This window comes from Somniosus microcephalus, chromosome 5, assembly GCF_052327205.1.
Source record: "Somniosus microcephalus isolate GS21.2 chromosome 5, FLI_Smic_1.0, whole genome shotgun sequence".
Classification (NCBI taxonomy): Eukaryota; Metazoa; Chordata; class Chondrichthyes; order Squaliformes; family Somniosidae; genus Somniosus; species Somniosus microcephalus.
This window is the reverse complement of record NC_140991.1, coordinates 21,014,667-21,034,634: the sequence shown is the minus strand read 5'-3', so window position 1 is coordinate 21,034,634 and position 19,968 is coordinate 21,014,667. Positions and strand designations below refer to the sequence as shown.

Below are 19,968 nucleotides of genomic sequence, written 5' to 3'. Positions count from 1 at the left end.
AGGAATAGTGTTCAGAGATTAATAGATAGGAATAGTGTTCAGAGATTAATAGATAGGAATAGTATTCAGAGATTTATAGATAGGAATTGTGTTCAGAGATTTATGGATAGGAATAGTATTCAGAGATTAATAGATAGGAATAGTGTTCAGAGATTAATAGATAGGAATAGTGTTCAGAGATTAATAGATAGGAATAGTATTCAGAGATTTATAGATCGGAATAGTGTTCAGAGATTAATAGATAGGAATAATATTCAGAGGTAAATAGCTAGGAATAGTTTTCAGAGATTTATAGATAGGAATAGTGTTCAGAGATTAATAGATAGGAATAGTGTACAGAGATTAATAGATAGCAATAGTGTTCAGAGATAAATAGATAGGAATAGTGTTCAGAGATTTATAGATAGGAATAGTATTCAGAGATTAATAGATAGGAATAGTGTTCAGAGATTAATAGATAGAAATAGTGTTCAGAGTTTAATAGATAGAAATAGTGTTCAGAGATTTATAGATAGGAATAGTATTCAGAGATTTATAGATAGGAATAGTATTCAGAGATTTATTGATAGGAATAGTGTTCAGAGATTAATTGATAGGAAGAGTGTTCAGAGATTAATAGATAGGAATAGTGTTCAGAGATTTATAGATAGGAATAGTGTTCAGAGATTTATAGATCGGAATAGTGTTCAGAGATTAATAGATAGGAATAGTGTTCAGAGATAAATAGATAGGAATAGTGTTCAGAGATTAATAGATAGGAATAGTGTTCAGAGATTTATAGATAGGAATAGTGTTCAGAGATAAATAGATAGGAATAGTGTTCAGAGATTTATAGATAGGAATAGTATTCAGAGATTTATAGATAGGAATAATGTTCAGAGATTAATAGATAGGACTAGTGTTCAGAGATTAATAGATAGGAATAGTTTTCAGAGATTTATAGATAGGAATAATGTTAAGAGATTTATAGATAGGAATAGTTTTCAGAGATTTATAGATAGGAATAGTGTTCAGAGATTAATAGATAGGAATAGTGTTCAGAGATAAATAGATAGGAATAGTGTTCAGAGATTAATAGATAGGAATAGTGTTCAGAGATTTATAGATAGGAATAGTTTTCAGAGATTTATAGATAGGAATAGTGTTCAGAGATTAATAGATAGGAATAGTGTTCAGAGATTAATAGATAGGAATAGTGTTCAGAGATTAATAGATAGGAATAGTGTTCAGAGATTAATAGATAGGAATAGTGTTCAGAGATTAATAGATAGGAATAGTATTCAGAGATTTATAGATAGGAATTGTGTTCAGAGATTTATGGATAGGAATAGTATTCAGAGCTTAATAGATAGGAATAGTGTTCAGAGATTAATAGATAGGAATAGTGTTCAGAGATTAATAGATAGGAATAGTATTCAGAGATTTATAGATCGGAATAGTGTTCAGAGATTAATAGATAGGAATAGTATTCAGAGATAAATAGCTAGGAATAGTTTTCAGAGATTTATAGATAGGAATAGTGTTCAGAGATTAATAGATAGGAATAGTGTTCAGAGATTAATAGATAGGAATAGTGTTCAGAGATAAATAGATAGGAATAGTGTTCAGAGATTTATAGATAGGAATAGTATTCAGAGATTAATAGATAGGAATAGTGTTCAGAGATTAATAGATAGGAATAGTGTTCAGAGTTTAATAGATAGGAATAGTATTCAGAGATTTATAGATAGGAATAGTGTTCAGAGATTAATAGATAGGAATAGTATTCAGAGATAAATAGCTAGGAATAGTTTTCAGAGATTAATAGATAGGAATAGTGTTCAGAGATTAATAGATAGGAATAGTGTTGAGAGATTAATAGATAGGAATAGTGTTCAAAGATAAATAGATAGGAATAGTTTTCAGAGATTTATAGATAGGAATAGTGTTCAGAGATTTATAGATAGGAATAGTGTTCAGAGATTTATAGATAAGAATAGTGTTCAGAGATTAATAGATAGAAATAGTGTTCAGAGATTTATAGATAGGAATCGTATTCAGAGATTTATAGATAGGAATAGTATTCAGAGATTTATTGATAGGAATAGTGTTCAGAGATTAATAGATAGGAAGAGTGTTCAGAGATTAATAGATAGGAAGAGTGTTCAGAGATTAATAGATAGGAATAGTGTTCAGAGGTTTATAGATAGGAATAGTGTTCAGAGATAAATAGATAGGAATAGTGTTCAGAGATTAATAGATCGGAATAGTATTCAGAGATTCATAGATAGGAATAGTGTTCAGAGATTAATAGATAGGAATAGTGTTCAGATATTTATAGAAAGGAATAGTGTTCAGAGATTTATAGATCGGAATAGTGTTCAGAGATTAATAGATAGGAATAGTGTTCAGAGATTTATAGATAGGAATAATGTTCAGAGATTTATAGATAGGAATAGTGTTCAGAGATTAATAGATAGGTATAGTGTTCAGAGATTTATAGATAGGAATAGTGTTCAGAGATAAATAGATAGGAATAGTGTTCAGAGATTTATAGATAGGAATAGTGTTCAGAGATTAATAGATAGGAATAGTGTTCAGAGATTTATAGATCGGAATAGTGTTCAGAGATTAATAGATAGGAATAGTGTTCAGAGATTTATAGATAGGAATAATGTTCAGAGATTTATAGATAGGAATAGTGTTCAGAGATTTATAGATAGGAATAGTGTTCAGAGATTAATAGATAGGAATAGTGTTCAGAGATTTATAGATCGGTCTAGTGTTCAGAGATTTATAGATAGGAATAGTGTTCAGAGATTAATAGATAGGAATAGTGTTCAGAGATAAATAGATAGGAATAGTGTTCAGAGATTAATAGATAGGAATAGTGTTCAGAGATTAATAGATAGGAATAGTGTTCAGAGATTAATAGATAGGAATAGTGTTCAGCGATTAATAGATAGGAATAGTATTCAGAGATTAATAGACAGGAATAGTGTTCAGAGATTAATAGACAGGAATAGTGTTCAGAGATAAATAGATAGGAATAGTGTTCAGAGATTTATAGATAGGAATAGTATTCAGAGATTTATAGATAGGAATAGTGTTCAGAGATTAATAGATAGGAATAGTGTTCAGAGATTTATAGATAGGAATAGTGTTCAGAGATTAATAGATAGGAATAGTGTTCAGAGATTTATAGATAGGAATAGTATTCAGAGATTAATAGATAGGAATAGTATTCAGAGATTTATAGATAGGAATAGTGTTCAGAGATTAATAGATAGGAATAGTGTTCAGAGATTAATAGATAGAAATAGTGTTGAGAGATAAATAGATAGGAATAGTGTTCAGAGATTAATAGATAGGAATAGTTTTCAGAGATTTATAGATAGGAATAGTGTTCAGAGATTTATAGATAGGAATAGTGTTCAGAGATTAATAGATAGGAATAGTATTCAGAGATTAATAGATAGGAATAGTGTTCAGAGATTAATAGATAGGAATAGTGTTCAGAGATTTATAGATTGGAATAGTGTTCAGAGATTTATAGATCAGAATAGTGTTCAGAGATTAATAGATAGGAATAGTGTTCAGAGATTTATAGATAGGAATAGTGTTCAGAGATTTATAGATAGGAATAGTGTTCAGCGATTAATAGATAGGAATAGTATTCAGAGATTAATAGATAGGAATAGTGTTCAGAGATTAATAGATAGGAATAGTGTTCAGAGATTAATAGATAGGAATAGTTTTCAGAGATTTATAGATAGGAATAGTGTTCAGAGATTTATAGATAGGAATAGTGTTCAGAGATTAATAGATAGAAATAGTGTTCAGAGATTTATAGATAGGAATAGTATTCAGAGATTTATAGATAGGAATAGTATTCAGAGATTTATTGATAGGAATAGTGTTCAGAGATTAATTGATAGGAAGAGTGTTCAGAGATTAATAGATAGGAAGAGTGTTCAGAGATTAATAGATAGGAATAGTGTTCAGAGATTTATAGATAGGAATAGTGTTCAGAGATAAATAGATAGGAATAGTGTTCAGAGATTAATAAATAGGAATAGTATTCAGAGATTTATAGATAGGAATAGTGTTCAGAGATTAATAGATCGGAATAGTGTTCAGATATTTATAGATAGGAATAGTGTTCAGAGATTTATAGATCGGAATAGTGTTCAGAGATTAATAGATAGGAATAGTGTTCAGAGATTTATAGATAGGAATAATGTTCAGAGATTTATAGATAGGAATAGTGTTCAGAGATTAATAGATAGGAATAGTGTTCAGAGATTTATAGATAGGAATAGTGTTCAGAGATAAATAGATAGGAATAGTGTTCAGAGATTTATAGATAGGAATAGTGTTCAGAGATTAATAGATAGGAATAGTGTTCAGACATTTATAGATAGGAATAGTGTTCAGAGATTTATAGATAGGAATGGTGTTCAGAGATTAATAGATAGGAATAGTGTTCAGAGATAAATAGATAGGAATAGTGTTCAGAGATTAATAGATAGGAATAGTGTTCAGAGATTAATAGATAGGAATAGTGTTCAGAGATAAATAGATAGGAATAGTGTTCAGAGATTAATAGATAGGAATAGTGTTCAGAGATTTATAGATAGGAATAGTGTTCAGAGATAAATAGATAGGAATAGTGTTCAGAGATTTATAGATAGGAATAGTTTTCAGAGATTTATAGATAGGAATAGTGTTCAGAGATTAATAGATAGGAATAGTGTTCAGAGATTAATAGATAGGAATAGTGTTCAGAGATTAATAGATAGGAATAGTGTTCAGAGATTAATAGATAGGAATAGTGTTCAGAGATTAATAGATAGGAATAGTATTCAGAGATTTATAGATAGGAATTGTGTTCAGAGATTTATGGATAGGAATAGTATTCAGAGATTAATAGATAGGAATAGTGTTCAGAGATTAATAGATAGGAATAGTGTTCAGAGATTAATAGATAGGAATAGTATTCAGAGATTTATAGATCGGAATAGTGTTCAGAGATTAATAGATAGGAATAATATTCAGAGGTAAATAGCTAGGAATAGTTTTCAGAGATTTATAGATAGGAATAGTGTTCAGAGATTAATAGATAGGAATAGTGTACAGAGATTAATAGATAGCAATAGTGTTCAGAGATAAATAGATAGGAATAGTGTTCAGAGATTTATAGATAGGAATAGTATTCAGAGATTAATAGATAGGAATAGTGTTCAGAGATTAATAGATAGAAATAGTGTTCAGAGTTTAATAGATAGAAATAGTGTTCAGAGATTTATAGATAGGAATAGTATTCAGAGATTTATAGATAGGAATAGTATTCAGAGATTTATTGATAGGAATAGTGTTCAGAGATTAATTGATAGGAAGAGTGTTCAGAGATTAATAGATAGGAATAGTGTTCAGAGATTTATAGATAGGAATAGTGTTCAGAGATTTATAGATCGGAATAGTGTTCAGAGATTAATAGATAGGAATAGTGTTCAGAGATAAATAGATAGGAATAGTGTTCAGAGATTAATAGATAGGAATAGTGTTCAGAGATTTATAGATAGGAATAGTGTTCAGAGATAAATAGATAGGAATAGTGTTCAGAGATTTATAGATAGGAATAGTATTCAGAGATTTATAGATAGGAATAATGTTCAGAGATTAATAGATAGGACTAGTGTTCAGAGATTAATAGATAGGAATAGTTTTCAGAGATTTATAGATAGGAATAATGTTAAGAGATTTATAGATAGGAATAGTTTTCAGAGATTTATAGATAGGAATAGTGTTCAGAGATTAATAGATAGGAATAGTGTTCAGAGATAAATAGATAGGAATAGTGTTCAGAGATTAATAGATAGGAATAGTGTTCAGAGATTTATAGATAGGAATAGTTTTCAGAGATTTATAGATAGGAATAGTGTTCAGAGATTAATAGATAGGAATAGTGTTCAGAGATTAATAGATAGGAATAGTGTTCAGAGATTAATAGATAGGAATAGTGTTCAGAGATTAATAGATAGGAATAGTGTTCAGAGATTAATAGATAGGAATAGTATTCAGAGATTTATAGATAGGAATTGTGTTCAGAGATTTATGGATAGGAATAGTATTCAGAGCTTAATAGATAGGAATAGTGTTCAGAGATTAATAGATAGGAATAGTGTTCAGAGATTAATAGATAGGAATAGTATTCAGAGATTTATAGATCGGAATAGTGTTCAGAGATTAATAGATAGGAATAGTATTCAGAGATAAATAGCTAGGAATAGTTTTCAGAGATTTATAGATAGGAATAGTGTTCAGAGATTAATAGATAGGAATAGTGTTCAGAGATTAATAGATAGGAATAGTGTTCAGAGATAAATAGATAGGAATAGTGTTCAGAGATTTATAGATAGGAATAGTATTCAGAGATTAATAGATAGGAATAGTGTTCAGAGATTAATAGATAGGAATAGTGTTCAGAGTTTAATAGATAGGAATAGTATTCAGAGATTTATAGATAGGAATAGTGTTCAGAGATTAATAGATAGGAATAGTATTCAGAGATAAATAGCTAGGAATAGTTTTCAGAGATTAATAGATAGGAATAGTGTTCAGAGATTAATAGATAGGAATAGTGTTCAGAGATTTATAGATAGGAATAGTGTTCAGAGATTAATAGATAGGAATAGTTTTCAGAGATTTATAGATAGGAATAGTGTTCAGAGATTAATAGATAGGAATAGTTTTCAGAGATTTATAGATAGGAATAGTATTCAGAGATTAATAGATAGGAATAGTGTTCAGAGATTAATAGATAGGAATAGTGTTCAGAGATTTATAGATAGGAATAGTGTTCAGAGATTAATAGATAGTAATAGTGCTCAGAGGTTTGTAGATAGGAATAGTTTTCAGAGGTTTATAGATAGGAGTAGTATTCAGATATTTATATATAGTGGTGTTCAGTGTTTTATGTATGTGTCTATTTCTCTCTCTGTATGTCTCCCTTTATGTCTCTTTTCTTTTCGTCTCTCTCGGTAGGTTCCTCCTCTCACTTTCTATCTGCATGTCACCCTTTCTCTGTATGTCTCACTTTCCCTCTGTCTCTCTTTCTCTCTGTGTGTCTCTCTTTCTCTCGGTATGTCTCTCTTTCTCTCTGTATGTCTCTCTTTTTCTCTGTGTGTCTCTCTTTCTCTCTGTGTGTCTCTCTTTCTCTCTGTGTGTCTCTCTTTCTCTCTGTATGTCTCTCTTTCTTTCTGTGTGTCTCTCTTTCTCTGTGTGTGTCTCTCTCTCTGTGTAGAAAAATAGAAACATAGAAGATAGGAGTAGGAGTAGGCCATTCGGCCCTCGAGCCTGCTCCGCCATTCACTGCGATCATGGCTGATCATCCAAATTCAGTACCCTGTCCGTGGTTTCTCCCCTTGATCCCCTTAGCCTTAAGAAATATATCTCACTCCTTCTTGAATATATTTAATGAATTGGCCTCAACTGCCTTCTGTGGTAGAGAATTCCACAGGTTCACCACTCTCTGGGTGAAGAAATTCCTCCTCATCTCAGTCCTAAATGGCTTACCCCTTATCCTTAGACTGTGACCCCTGGTTCTGGACTCCCCCGCCATCGGGAACAGCCTTCCTGCATCTTGTCTGTCTAGTCCTGTTAGAATTTTATAAGTTTCAATGAGATCCCCTCTCATTCTTCTAAACTCCAGCGACTATAAGCCTAATCGACCCAATTTCTCTTCATACGTCATTCCTGCCATCCCAGGTATCAGTCTGGTGAATCTTCGCTGCACTCCCGCCATGGCAAGAACATTCTTCCTCAGATAAGGTGACCAAAACTGCACACAATACTCAAGGTGTGGTCTCACCAAGGCCTTGTACAACTGCAGCAAGACATCCTTGCTCCTGTACTCGAATCCTCTCGCTATGAAGGCCAGCATACCATTTGCCTTCTTAACCACCTGCTGCACCTGCATGCTTACCTTCAGCGACTGGTGCACAAGGACACCCAGGTCTCATTGCACTTCCCCTTTTCCCAATCTATTGCCATTCAGATAATAATCTGTCTTCCTGTTTTTGCCACCAAAGTGGATAACCTCGCATTTATCCACATTATACTGCATCTGCCATGCATCTGCCCAATCACCCAACCTGTCCAAATCATACTGGAGTTTCTCGGCATCCTCCGCCGCCGGTCTGCGAGATTGGTAAGCCTGTGAAAAAGCCTACAAAAGTGAGTTTAAATACTCACTGAAACTCCGCTCTCACCGCTCCCGACAATGGCCTCTTTTGCATGTCTCTCCTTCTCTCTGTGTGTCTCTCTTTCTCTCTGTATGTCTCTGACTCCCTCCTTCTTCCCTCACTTATCGTAGAAACCTGGAGCCTGACTTGTGGCTTTGTTCCTCTGGTAGCCAAAGAAACGACCTTGTCTCTGCCTGGGAGCAAGGGGTCCCCGGCCTGTATGTCATTTTTGATGCATTAGCGTCTGTGCCTCAGTGATAGGTCTCAGCTCAGCACGCTTCTTCCCTTGAATAAAAGTAAAATAAAGTGGTTCGTATTAGGATCTTAAGAAAGTGTGGAATAAGGAAAGGCCATTTTGGCTGCTTAAGGTCATGCTTTGCATAGACACGTAAAATCCACCCTCTCGTGGACTCAGTCCATTTAATCTCAGGAAAGTTGGGTCTCCTAATTACATAGCTCTACCAAAGAGCCGGCACAGGCACAATGGGCCGAATGGCCTCCTTCTGTGCTGCATCATCCAATGATTCTATACTAAGGTCTCCTCTCCATCACGTCTTTTCAAGCCTGAAGCATCTAACTTTCTACAATCTTTCCTCCCGGTTCAATCCTCTGTTGCCAGGGTTCAGCCTCATAAAACTGATGCTATCTTCCAGACCGCCCAGCGCACACAGTCTAACTGTGGCTTTTCAAAAAAAAAATTATTCATTGATGGGATGTGGGCCTCGCTGGCTGGCTAGGCCTGCATTTATTGCCCATCCCTAATTGCCCTTGAGAAGATGGTGGTGAGCCGCCTTCTTGAACCGCTGCAGTCCATATGGTGTAGGTACACCCACAATACTGTTAGGAAGGGTGTTCCAGGATTTTGGCCCAGCGACAGTGAAGGAACGGCGATACAGGTCCAAGTCAGGATGGTGTGTGACTTGGAGGGGAACTTGTAGGTGGTGATATTCCCATGCGTCTGCTGCCCTTGTCCTTCTAAGTGGTAGAGGTCGCGGGTTTGGAAGGTGCTGTTGAAGGAGCTTTGGCGAGTTGCTGCAGTGCATCTTGTAGATGGTACACACTGCAGCCACAGTGCGCCGGTGGTGGAGGGAGTGAATGTTGAAGGTGGTGGATGGAGTGCCAATCAAGCGGGCTGCTTTATCCTGAATGGTGTCGAGCTTCTTGAGTGTTGTTGGAGCTGCACTCATCCAGGCAAGTGGAGAGTATTCCATCACACTCCTGACTTGTGCCTTGTAGATGGTGGAAAGGCTTTGGGGAGTCAGGAGGTGAGACACTCGCCGCAGAATTCCCAGCCTCTGGCCTGCTCTTGTAGCCACAGTATTTATGTGGCTGGTCCAGTTCAGTTTCTGGTCAATGGTAACCCCCAGGATGTTGATAGTGGGGGATTCAGCGATGGTAATGCCATTGAATGTCAAGGGGAGATGGTTAGAGTCTTGCTTGTTGGAGATGGTCATTGCCTGGCACTTGTATGGTGCGAATGTTACTTGCCACTTGTCAGCCCAAGTCTGAATGTTGTCCAGGTCTTGCTGCATTTCACTGCATTTAATTGTCACTGTTTATATATCACTTACTTTTCATGGGTGTTAACATAAAAGGTGTTTATACTGTTAATACTTTCCGCGCTACTGTTAAACACATCACGGAAGGCAAGGATTCTTTAAAAGCTCAATATAATTTGTATGGCAGATAGCAGCACGGAATATAATATTTTGATGCTGCCTGTTTCGTGGCCAATTTAATTTTTGACGCAATTGCTTTTCAGAGAAATGCTCCTAATCCGGTTGCCGACGTGCGCCATTCGTTAATCAAAGCACTGAAATTAGTGTTACAAAATTGAATGAAAATAATAGTTGAAAGTGACTGGTTGGTTAGTGGGTTTAGACATTCCATTTTTAGCATCGCCATTTAGGCTCAAATCAAACTCAGAATGGTTCCTCTTTCTGGTTGGGCCCTTTAGTTACTGCACTTCAAAGCTGTCTCCGTAAACCACCTTGTGTCTCTCTGTCTTCCTTACAAACCCTCTTAAAATCACATCTCTTTGACCACTTCTCCCGATACCTCCACAAATTTAAAACTCTCATCCTTGCGTTCAAATTCCTCCGTGACCTTGCCCCTCCCTATCTCTGTAACATAAGAACATAAGAAATAGGAGCAGGAGTAGGCCATACGGCCTCTCGAGCCTGCTCCGCCATTCAATAAGATCATGGCTGATCATCAACCTAAACTCCACTTTCCCGCCCGATCTCCATATCCCTCGATTCCCCCTAGTGTTCAAAAATCTATCGATCTCAGCCTTGAATATACTCAAAGACTCAGCATTCACAGCCCTCTGGGGCAGAGAATTCCAAAGATTCACAACCCTCCTCCAGCCCTACAACCCTGCGAGATCTCTGTGCTGCTCCAATTCTGGCCTCTTGCGCGTCGATTTTCATCGCCCCACCATTGGCGGCCGTGCCTTCAGCTGCCGAGGCCCTAAACTCTGGAATTCCCTCCCTAAACCTCTCCGCCTCTCTACTTCTCTCCTGCTTTTAGATGCTCCTTAAAACCTACCTCTTCGACCAAGCTTTTAATCATCTGTCCTAATATCTCTTTATGTGGCTCGTTGATAACACTCCTGTGAACTGCCTTGGGACATTTTATTACGTTAAAGGCGCTGTATAAAAGCAAGTTGTTGTTGTCTCCTCCTCGGTGCCCTCTGCCTACCTTGTAAAGGGGTCTGAGTCGCTCCCCTTACATGAGGAGTGCTGTACATGTGGAAGTTGGTGTTGGTACAGCTGCTGCTGTATTGAGGATTGTCTAGATATTCTCAACAAGCACCCGGGGGACAAAGAACCACATAAAATAAAGTCAGAATTTGCTAAGTAGGCACCAAGGGGGAAAAATTCAGTTGCTTGTGCCTCCCGTTAGCGCCTTAAGAGGGCGCCAATTGGGGCGCAAAGCAACTAGCGCCCGGGCACAGTGGTGTTTGCGCCGCTAGCGAAATTAACTAGACATTTTGCGGCAGCGCTAAACACTACCGCCACGACCTCCTGCGCCGGCAGATCGTGACGTCAGTCGAGTGCGCAACGCCCTGTTAGCGCCCCGGACCGGATAGTGAGTGGCGCCCCCTGCCTTACCGCCTGCCGCTAGCAACGACAGGTTGAGGGGAGCGTTTTGCAGTCAGAAAGGGACTGGGGGAGCGCTAGTTAAAGGCCTGCTTTTTACAAGGTAAGTGGTGAAATAATTAAAATTAAAACATTTTTTCCACAGGTTTATTATTTTGAAATACTTTAAAGAAAAGTAAGTTTATTTTTAGCCCCGTTAGAAAATGGAATTAATTTTTTCAAAAATTTAAATTATTGTTTAAAATAGTTATTTCATGTAATTTATAGTTATTTTAAAAATGTGATTTAAAAAAAAAATTATTTGAAGTTTTAGTGATGTTTTGGGGCTTATAGTATTTATAGTTTTGACAGCTCTTCCTGTCAAACTTATGAATGAAGCATTCCCTGCTACCATTGGCTCCCCATGGTCCACATGACCCCAGGGGACGCATCGAACTAACTGCACCCCTGGGATACGCAAGGACAGCGCCAGGGCAAAACACCGACAGCTGCGGGAGGCGTGCGTCGGGCGGCCGGGCGCTTCGGAGGCTATGATTAAAGGCGAGGCGGCCGAGGTAAGTAAAAAAAAACTTCTTTCCTGTTCCAGTTTTTTTAGCGGGTTCCTGCCCGTGATCGCGCGGGATCGCGGCTGTCTCGGTGGTCCAGGCAGGTACTTTTTATATTGCGGAGCCTGCAGCAAGGGCCCTTCCCTTTAAGGGAGCGGAGGAGCCTTTGAACGCGGTGGCGCTGCATGGCCCAGTGAGCAGCGCTGCCGAAGTCTCCGCCCCGCCTGCTGCCGATCGTGCTCCAAGAAGGAAGTGAAACGCTTGATTTAGCGCTCCACTTCCTTCCTGGAGTGCAAACGGCGAATTTTTCAAAAGTTTGAAATCGTTAGCGCCTGGTGCTAACTTTTCAAACTTTTCAAAATCACCGCCCCAAACGGGGCGATACTGAATTTCTCACCTATATGTGTGCATGTTAAGAATGAAAATTTCCAACCAGACTTCTTCTCTCGCAAGGTCCTCGCAGAGCTGAGCCGGCATCTGAGATGGTGGCGCTCGGAGAGATACCTGCACTTCAATAGAAGACGCGACCGGAACCTATCGACAGAGAGCAGCGCCAACACCTATGTCACCCAAATGTACTTGTTCGATAAATTTAGTCCAAAACGGAAGTCGTCGGGCCACCAAAGCAGCTTGCAGCCTGCATGACAAGTGCCCTCGTTCATCGTAGTTAATGAGCTATTTATAAATAATGACGGTGATATTATCAGCTGTATGAATTATGTTTCTTTTTGTGGAGTTCCTTCAGTTTCTGTTTCATGTTCCTGATTTCAACAAGGCTGTTGCCAATCATCAAAGCTGTGCCACGGGGAGAGGCCGCTCTTCCGCTGCAAGGATGTAGAAGAGATGTGTGCAAAGAATTTACAAAGCTCAGGACTTTCTAAGATTATATATCTCTTCAAAAGTTGTTTCCTCTCCAAATGTCTCCCACTGACTCAGCCCAGCACTCTTGCCCCTGAGTCAGAAGGTTGTGAGTTCAAGCCCCCCCCGCCCCCCCCCCCCCGCAGAGACTTGAGCACAAAATCTAGGCTGACGCTCCAGTGCAGTGCTGAGGGAGCGCCGCACTGTCAGAGGTGCTGCCGTTTGGATGAGATGTTAGACCGAGGCCTCGTCTGCCCTCTCGGGTGAATGTAAAGGATCCCACGGCACTATTCAAAGAAAAGCTGTAAGTGGCTTTGCGACGTCCTGAGCTCATGAAAGGTGCGACATAAATACAAGTTATTTTTTTTCTTCTTTCTTTCTGACTTGCTGGCATTCGGTTCTACGCTCACCGCACCCTAGTGGCCAGTCTTCAGGTGTGAAGGCTAGACTGAGTGTCGGCAGGCGATTGAACTACCATCGGAGGTGTCACAATAGAGCCGGGCCATCTCCACACCTGCTGTCCATAGAAACACACAGTTTTCCACCAGAAGTCACTAAGCGGCCACCGGGAGCAGGAATCGTGGCTCATGGGGTGCTGAGACCCAGGGGAGTCATTTTAAACTAATCCGCCAGGCAGGAAACCCTTACCTAAGAAAGGATATACTTGCCATAGAGGGAGTGCAGCGAAGGTTCACCAGACTGGTTCCTGGGATGGCAGGACTGTCGTATGAGGAGAGATTGGGTCGACGAGGCCTGTATTCACTAGAGTTTAGAAGAATGAGGGGATCTCATTGAAACGTATTAAATTCTGACAGGGCTAGACAGCCTGGATGCAGGGAGGATGTTTCCCCTGGCTGGGGAGTCTAGAACGAGGAGTCACAGTCTCAGGATACGGGGTAGGACATTTAGGACTGAGACGAGGAGAAATTTCTTCACTCAGATGGTGGTGAACCTGTGGAATTCTCCACCACAGAAGGCTGTGGAGGCCAAGTCACTGAATATATTTAAGAAGGAGATAGATAGATTTCTAGACACAAAAAGCATCAAGGGGTACGGGGAGAGAGTGGGAATATGGTATTGAGATAGAGGATCAGCCATGATCATATTGAATGGTGGAGCAGGCTCGAAGGGCCGACTGGCCTACTCCTGCTCCTATTTTTCTATGTTTCTATGGGATCGGGTGGAACACCGGTTTTACTCCCCACCCAATATTACTGTCTGTTGAGTTTAATGGGGAGTAACTTCGCACGGGCTGTAAAACCAGCGTTGTATCGTCAGTTTCCCAAAGGGCGGGTTAGGTTCACATTGCCCCCTAATGTCCCATCCCAACTGTTCTCCCAGCTGACATCATCCAACTCGGCACACGGCGGGGGAACAATTTTTATTAAATTGGAAAATCTAGGTGAAGGAATAAGACCGGTAATTAATTAAATTGGAAAGAGTGGAGAAGAAGCTGAGATAAATGAAGAAGTAATAATTAGGTGGAGTTTAGATCATAAATCGGCTGACACTCCAGTGGCCGTACTGAGGGAGTGCTGCACTGTCGGAGGTGCCGTCTTTCGGATGAGACTTTAAACCGTCTGTCTCTATCGGGCGGGTGTAAAAGATCTCATGGCACTATTTGCAGAAGAGCAGGGGGAGCTTTCTCTGGTGTCCCGGACAATATTTATCCCTCAATCGACAGGTAAAGCAGATAATCTGTCCGTTTATCTCACTGCTGTTTGTGAAACATAGAAACATAGAAGATAGGAGCAGGAGTAGGCCATTCGGCCCCTCGAGCCTGCTCCGCCATTCAATGCGATCATGGCTGATCATCCAAATTCAGTACCCTGTCCCTGCTTTCTCCCCATATCCCTTGATCCCTTTAGCCTTAAGAAATATATCTAACTCCTTCTTGAATATATTTAATGAATTGGCCTCCACTGCCTTCTGTGGTAGAGAATTCCACAGGTTCACCACTCTCTGGGTGAAGAAATTCCTCCTCATCTCTGTCCTAAATGGCTTACCCCTTATCTTTAGACTGTGACCCCTGGTTCTGGACTCCCCGGCCATCGGGAACATCCTTCCTGCATCTAGTCTGTCTAGTCCTGTTAGAATTTTATAAGTTTCAATGAGATCCTCTCTCATTCTTCTAAACTCGAGCGAATATAAGCCTAATCGACCCAATCTCTCCTCATACATCATCCCTGCCATCCCAGGTATCAGTCTTCCAATTGGCTGCAGCAGTTCCCTACGTTACAGCAGTGACTACACTTCAATAGGACTTCCATGGCTGTGAAGTGCGTTGGGGGCGCCCTGCAGTGATGAAATGCAAGCTACTTTTTTTTTGACTCTATAAGGTGAGCTGCAGACGTAGGCCGACATCCCATCATCCCATGCTGTAACACGCTGCAGTGTTAACCTCGAGGGGGTTGTTGGTTCGTGCTGTGTCCCTTGACTAAACCTCAGTGGCTAACACTGTCAACAGAGGCAGGCGCTTGGAATTGTGACTTTAAATCCATTCCTACGGTGTAAATAACGTCGTTTGATAAAAGCAAATACGGAATTGTTGAATCCGATTTGTTCAGTGTTCTTGTGCGCATGGTTGAGTTATGCTGTGACCGATCACTGTAAATACTTTTTTTGTTGATTCATAATTCTGTTATTTGCAAAGACTAATCTGTGAGCATGCTAAATAAACATGTCTGCGACACGCTTGTTTTCAGCTCCAGAAATAGATTGAATGTTTGGCTTTCTCTTAGTTTGTTTTTTGTACCCGTGCAGCCACAAGGCGAGTGAGTCGTGAATTATTCCGTAACAAAAGTGCGTCAGCTAGGGTTGCCGGCTCCGGTTGGAGGTATTCCTGGAGGTTCCTTCACTTGACGTCCCGCCTCGCTTTGCCCCGCCCCCACGCTCCCGCCATTGGTCTACCCAACACATCCATGCAGACTCTTCGTGACGCGATTGGATGATTGTTGACTGTCAAACAGCCCTCTCCCCCCCCTCCCCCAACTGCTATAATTTTTTATAACTAACAAACAAAAGTGTTCGAAGAAAATGAAATAAAACACAATTCTTTTAATGCTCCTAGGATCTTTTTGCTCCGAGGTCGCTGGCGGGGGTGTCCTGGAGGTCGCTCTTCTCCGGAGACTCCGGGGCAATCCTGCAGGATTGGCAACCCCTAAAATGCCACCTTGACTAAGTCAGAAGGTTTGAGAGTTCATTCCCATCGAGGGTTTGAGTCCGCATTGCTAGTACTGAGGGACTACCGTGTTGGAAGGGTGCCCTGCAGAGATACTGTCAGCCTGCTCAGAATATGAGTGTGTCACTAGTCGAGTAAAGGCAGGGAGTTCTCCCAGCACTCTGGTCGATGGTCATCGCCTAACCATTCCCAGCAAAAACACATTTAACTAGTTGTTCATCTCATTGCTCCTTATGGGATCTGGCTGTGTGCAAAATGCTTACATAACAACAAAGAATTACATAGAAAAGGCCAATTGGCCCAACTGGTCTATGCCGGTGTTTAGCCTCCTCCCATCCTACTTCATCTAATCCTCTCTGCATATTCATTCTATTCCTTTCTCCCTCATGAACTTATTCCGTTTCCCCTTAAATGCATCTTCGCTATTCGTCTCGACCACTCCCTGTGGTAGCGAGTTACACATCCTCATCACTCTTGTCAACACAGTTGTCAGCTGTGGCTCAGTGGGCAGCACACTCACCTCTGAGTCAGAAGGTTGTGGGTTCAAGTCCCCCTCCAGGGACTTGAGCACATAAAGCTAGGCTGACACTCCAGTGCAGTGCTGAGAGAGTGCTGCACTGTCGGAGGTGCTGCCTTTTCGATGAGATGTTAAACCGAGGCCCCGTCTGCCCTCTCAGGTGGATGTAAAAGATCCCATGACACTGTTTCAAAGAAGAACAGGGGAGTTGTCCTGGGTGTCCTGGCCAATACTTATCCCTCAACCAACATCACTAAAAACAGATTATCTGGTCATTATCACATTGCTGTTTGTGGGGTCTTGCTGTGCGCAGTATTGGCTTCTGCGTTTCCCACATTACAACAGTGACTCCACTTCAAAAAGTACTTTATTGGCTGTAAAGTGCTTTGGGACGTCCGGTGGTTGTGAAAGGTGCTGTGGAAACTCCTTGTGGTAGCGAGTTCCAGATTCTAACCACTCTCTGGGTAAAGATGTTCCCCCTGAATTATTTATTGGATTTATTAATGACTATCTTATATTTAAGGCCCCTAGTTTTCAACTCCCCCACAAGTGGAAACATCGTCTCTATGTTTACCCTATCGAAGTCCTTCATAATTTTAAAGACCTTGATTAGGTCACCCTTCAGCCTTCTCTTTTCTAAACAGCCCCAGACCGCTCAGACTTTTCTGGTAGTTATAACCTCTCAGTTCTGGTTATAATTCTTGTAAATCATTTTTGCACCTCCTCCATTGCCTCAATATCCTTCTGTGATATAGAGACCAGTACTGTTTACTCTACTCTGAGCAGACACTTCAACTTAATTCCTTGTATGTGAAGGGCTTTGCAATATTTCTGAGATGTGGCAAGGTATTATCTAAACGTAAGTACTTGTTTCTTCATGTTTCTCCATCGCAGTCTTCTTCTGTCACTGTCCTCCCTCATGCAGAGTAGGCAGGACGGTATCTGCTGCACACATCAACATGGTTATTATCAACCTGACCAAATGTCATTCCTGGCCTACTCCTGTCAGTATTTTCTTCCTCTACCCTTCCAGGGGATGGAGCACTCTGTGGTTGTACAGCACGCCATCGAGAACTTACTCAATGAGGAAAAGATATTTTGAACACCAATTGATTTGACCGTACGATTTTTAAGTCTGTTTAGTTGTAAAAAAAAAAGGGGACTATTGAGTTGATCATACTTCAGTTTTCATGATGAGGAAGGGGAATTGATAAATTTAATGAGGAGAAACTATTCAGTGTGGCAAAGGGTTCAAATGTCAGGCATACAAGTTAAAAAAGAGTGGAGGTCAATTGGAACATTTTCACCCAAATGGTAATAGGCTTGTGGACTAATTACCAGGGAAGGTCAACGAAGCAAGCAAGATCATTGGGTTGAGGAGGCAATTAGGCATGTTTCTGCAGAGTGAAGGGATTGCGGGATGTGGTGAGACGTTGGTTAGGTGGGATTGAGATATGTAGGAAAAAAACAGGCCTTTTGGGGTTTCAGGTCCTTTTCTGTTCCCAAAAACTTTGGAGTGACATTGAGAAAGTGAGGCTGAGCTGTCAAAAAAGGGAAAGCAAAGTACGGCAAGCAAAAGTGTTTAAATTTTTTTCTCGTATCGAGTTAAAATTACAGTAATAAAGCTCAATCTGACAATTGAGAAGCTTTATTTCTGTAATATTAGGACCTTTTCTACCGTCAGCCTGCGAGCTGAAAAGTAGGGAGAAAGGAGCCAGTCCAGGGAGTCCGAAATGCTTTGGAAATAAATCTTAAAGAGGAACAAGATTGGTGTCAGTGAGACAGGGAACAAACCACAAGGATCAGATGTAGACGGGAAGCCAAGAAATGATGCAGAATTGGGGGGGGGGGATGGAGGACGGCCTTTTCCGTTTGCGAGGTTGCTTGTTTCCGAAGTCCCCAAGGCCAGGAGATAACTTGGTTGGCAAGTGGAATTTTCAGCTCCTCAGGCAGTAATGGGGATCCGCATTAAAAACCAGACCGTGATTCTCAATAGCTCCAGGCAAATGTGTTGACTGCCTAAGAAGGGGCTCTGTGATCCCTTGTGTATCAATCATGTGCAACATCCAGAACATTAACACAGAGGAACATTTAATGAAATCTGCACAGTAGTTTCATCACCATAAAAAAAACTCTCTAATATGTACATCTATGCACATCGATTATATCCCACCCATTGTAAAATAGCAAACAATAAATAACCGCTCGAGACAGTTCCCAATATTAATATTATCACAAGAGTAATAAACCATGGTCTTCATTGCTCCTAAGGTTCTTGTGATCCCTCAGGACTAATCAGGACCACTATTCACGTAACATCACTAATAGTATCAATCTATATAGCCTTTTTTCCCCCCAATTCTCTGTATGCTGTTTATAATCCAAACCAGCATTTTATATAGTTACTCTTTCCCCACAAGGATGAACTGTCATAGAATCATACAGCACAGGAGGAGGCCATTCGGCCCATCGTGCCGGTGCTGGCTCTTTGAAAGAGCTGCCCAATTAGTCCCACTCCCCACTGCTCTTTCCCCGGAGCCCTGCAAATATTTTCCTTTTCAAGAATTTATCCAATTTCCCTTTTGAAAGTTACTATTGAATCGGCTTCCACCGCCCTTTCAGGCAGCGCATTCCAGATCACAAGAACTCGCTGCGTAAAAAAATATTCTCCTCATCTCCCCCTCTGGCTCTTTTGACAATGATCTTAAATCTGTGTCCTTTGGCACGAGGAAAAACAGTGTAAAAGTGTAAGGAAGGGGAGGAATTCCTGAAACGTGGGCAGAACTTTCTTGATCAGTACGCTTCCAGCCCAATGAGGAAGGAGGCAGTGCGGGATTGAGTCCGGGGGCACGAAGCGAGACAAGCAACGCTCCCGTTAAGCTGCGCGGTTGCGCCTGCAGGGTCCCGCGCAGGCCACTCACCGGCTTTCGCACCGCGGGATACCGCGCAGGCGCAAAAAATCCGAACGGGCCGCGCAGTGGAGGGGAGGCAGGCCGCGCCGGGGGCAGTGTGGCTTACGAGGGACGTAGGAGTTGGGCACAAGTGGAGCATGTTTCACTGTTAGAGCATAGGATCAGGAGGAGGCCTGACTTGGAGAGAGAACTGGTTGGCAGACAGGAAGCAAAGAGTTGGAATAAACGGGTCTTTTTCCGAGTGGCAGGCAGTGACTAGTGGGGTACCGCAGGGATCGGTGCTAGGACCCCAGCTATTCACAATATATATTAATGATCTAGACGCGGGAACTAGATGTAATATCTCCAAGTTTGCAGACGACACAAAGCTGGGTGGGCGTGTGTGCTGCGAGAAGGATGCCGAGAAACTCCAGTATGATTTGGACAGGTTGGGTGATTGGGCAGATGCATGGCAGATGCAGTATAATGTGGATAAATGCGAGGTTATCCACTTTGGTGGCAAAAATAGGAAGGCAGATTATTATCTCAACGGCAATAGATTGGGAGAAGGGGAAGTGCAACGAGACCTGGGTCTCCTTGTGCACCAGTCGCTGAAGGTAAGCATGCAGGTGCAGCAGGCGGTTAGA

The 19,968-nt window shown here is 40.8% G+C and overlaps 1 protein-coding gene across 3 annotated transcripts in view; it reads left to right on the top strand.

The window, feature by feature from the left end:
• LOC147116942 (pituitary adenylate cyclase-activating polypeptide type I receptor-like) overlaps positions 1–15,450 on the top strand; it is a 179,705-nt gene extending 164,255 nt beyond the window's left edge. For 2 of the 3 annotated variants that reach the window (XM_085987417.1, XM_085987416.1), the window contains one exon: positions 12,328–15,450. In XM_085987417.1, the coding sequence (XP_085843543.1) occupies positions 12,328–12,519 (192 nt within the window). In that variant the 3' untranslated portion in view covers positions 12,520–15,450. The remainder of the gene's footprint in view (positions 1–12,327) is intronic. The other variant, XM_085987418.1, reaches the window with a different exon arrangement.
• The last annotated feature ends 4,518 nt before the right edge of the window (positions 15,451–19,968 follow it).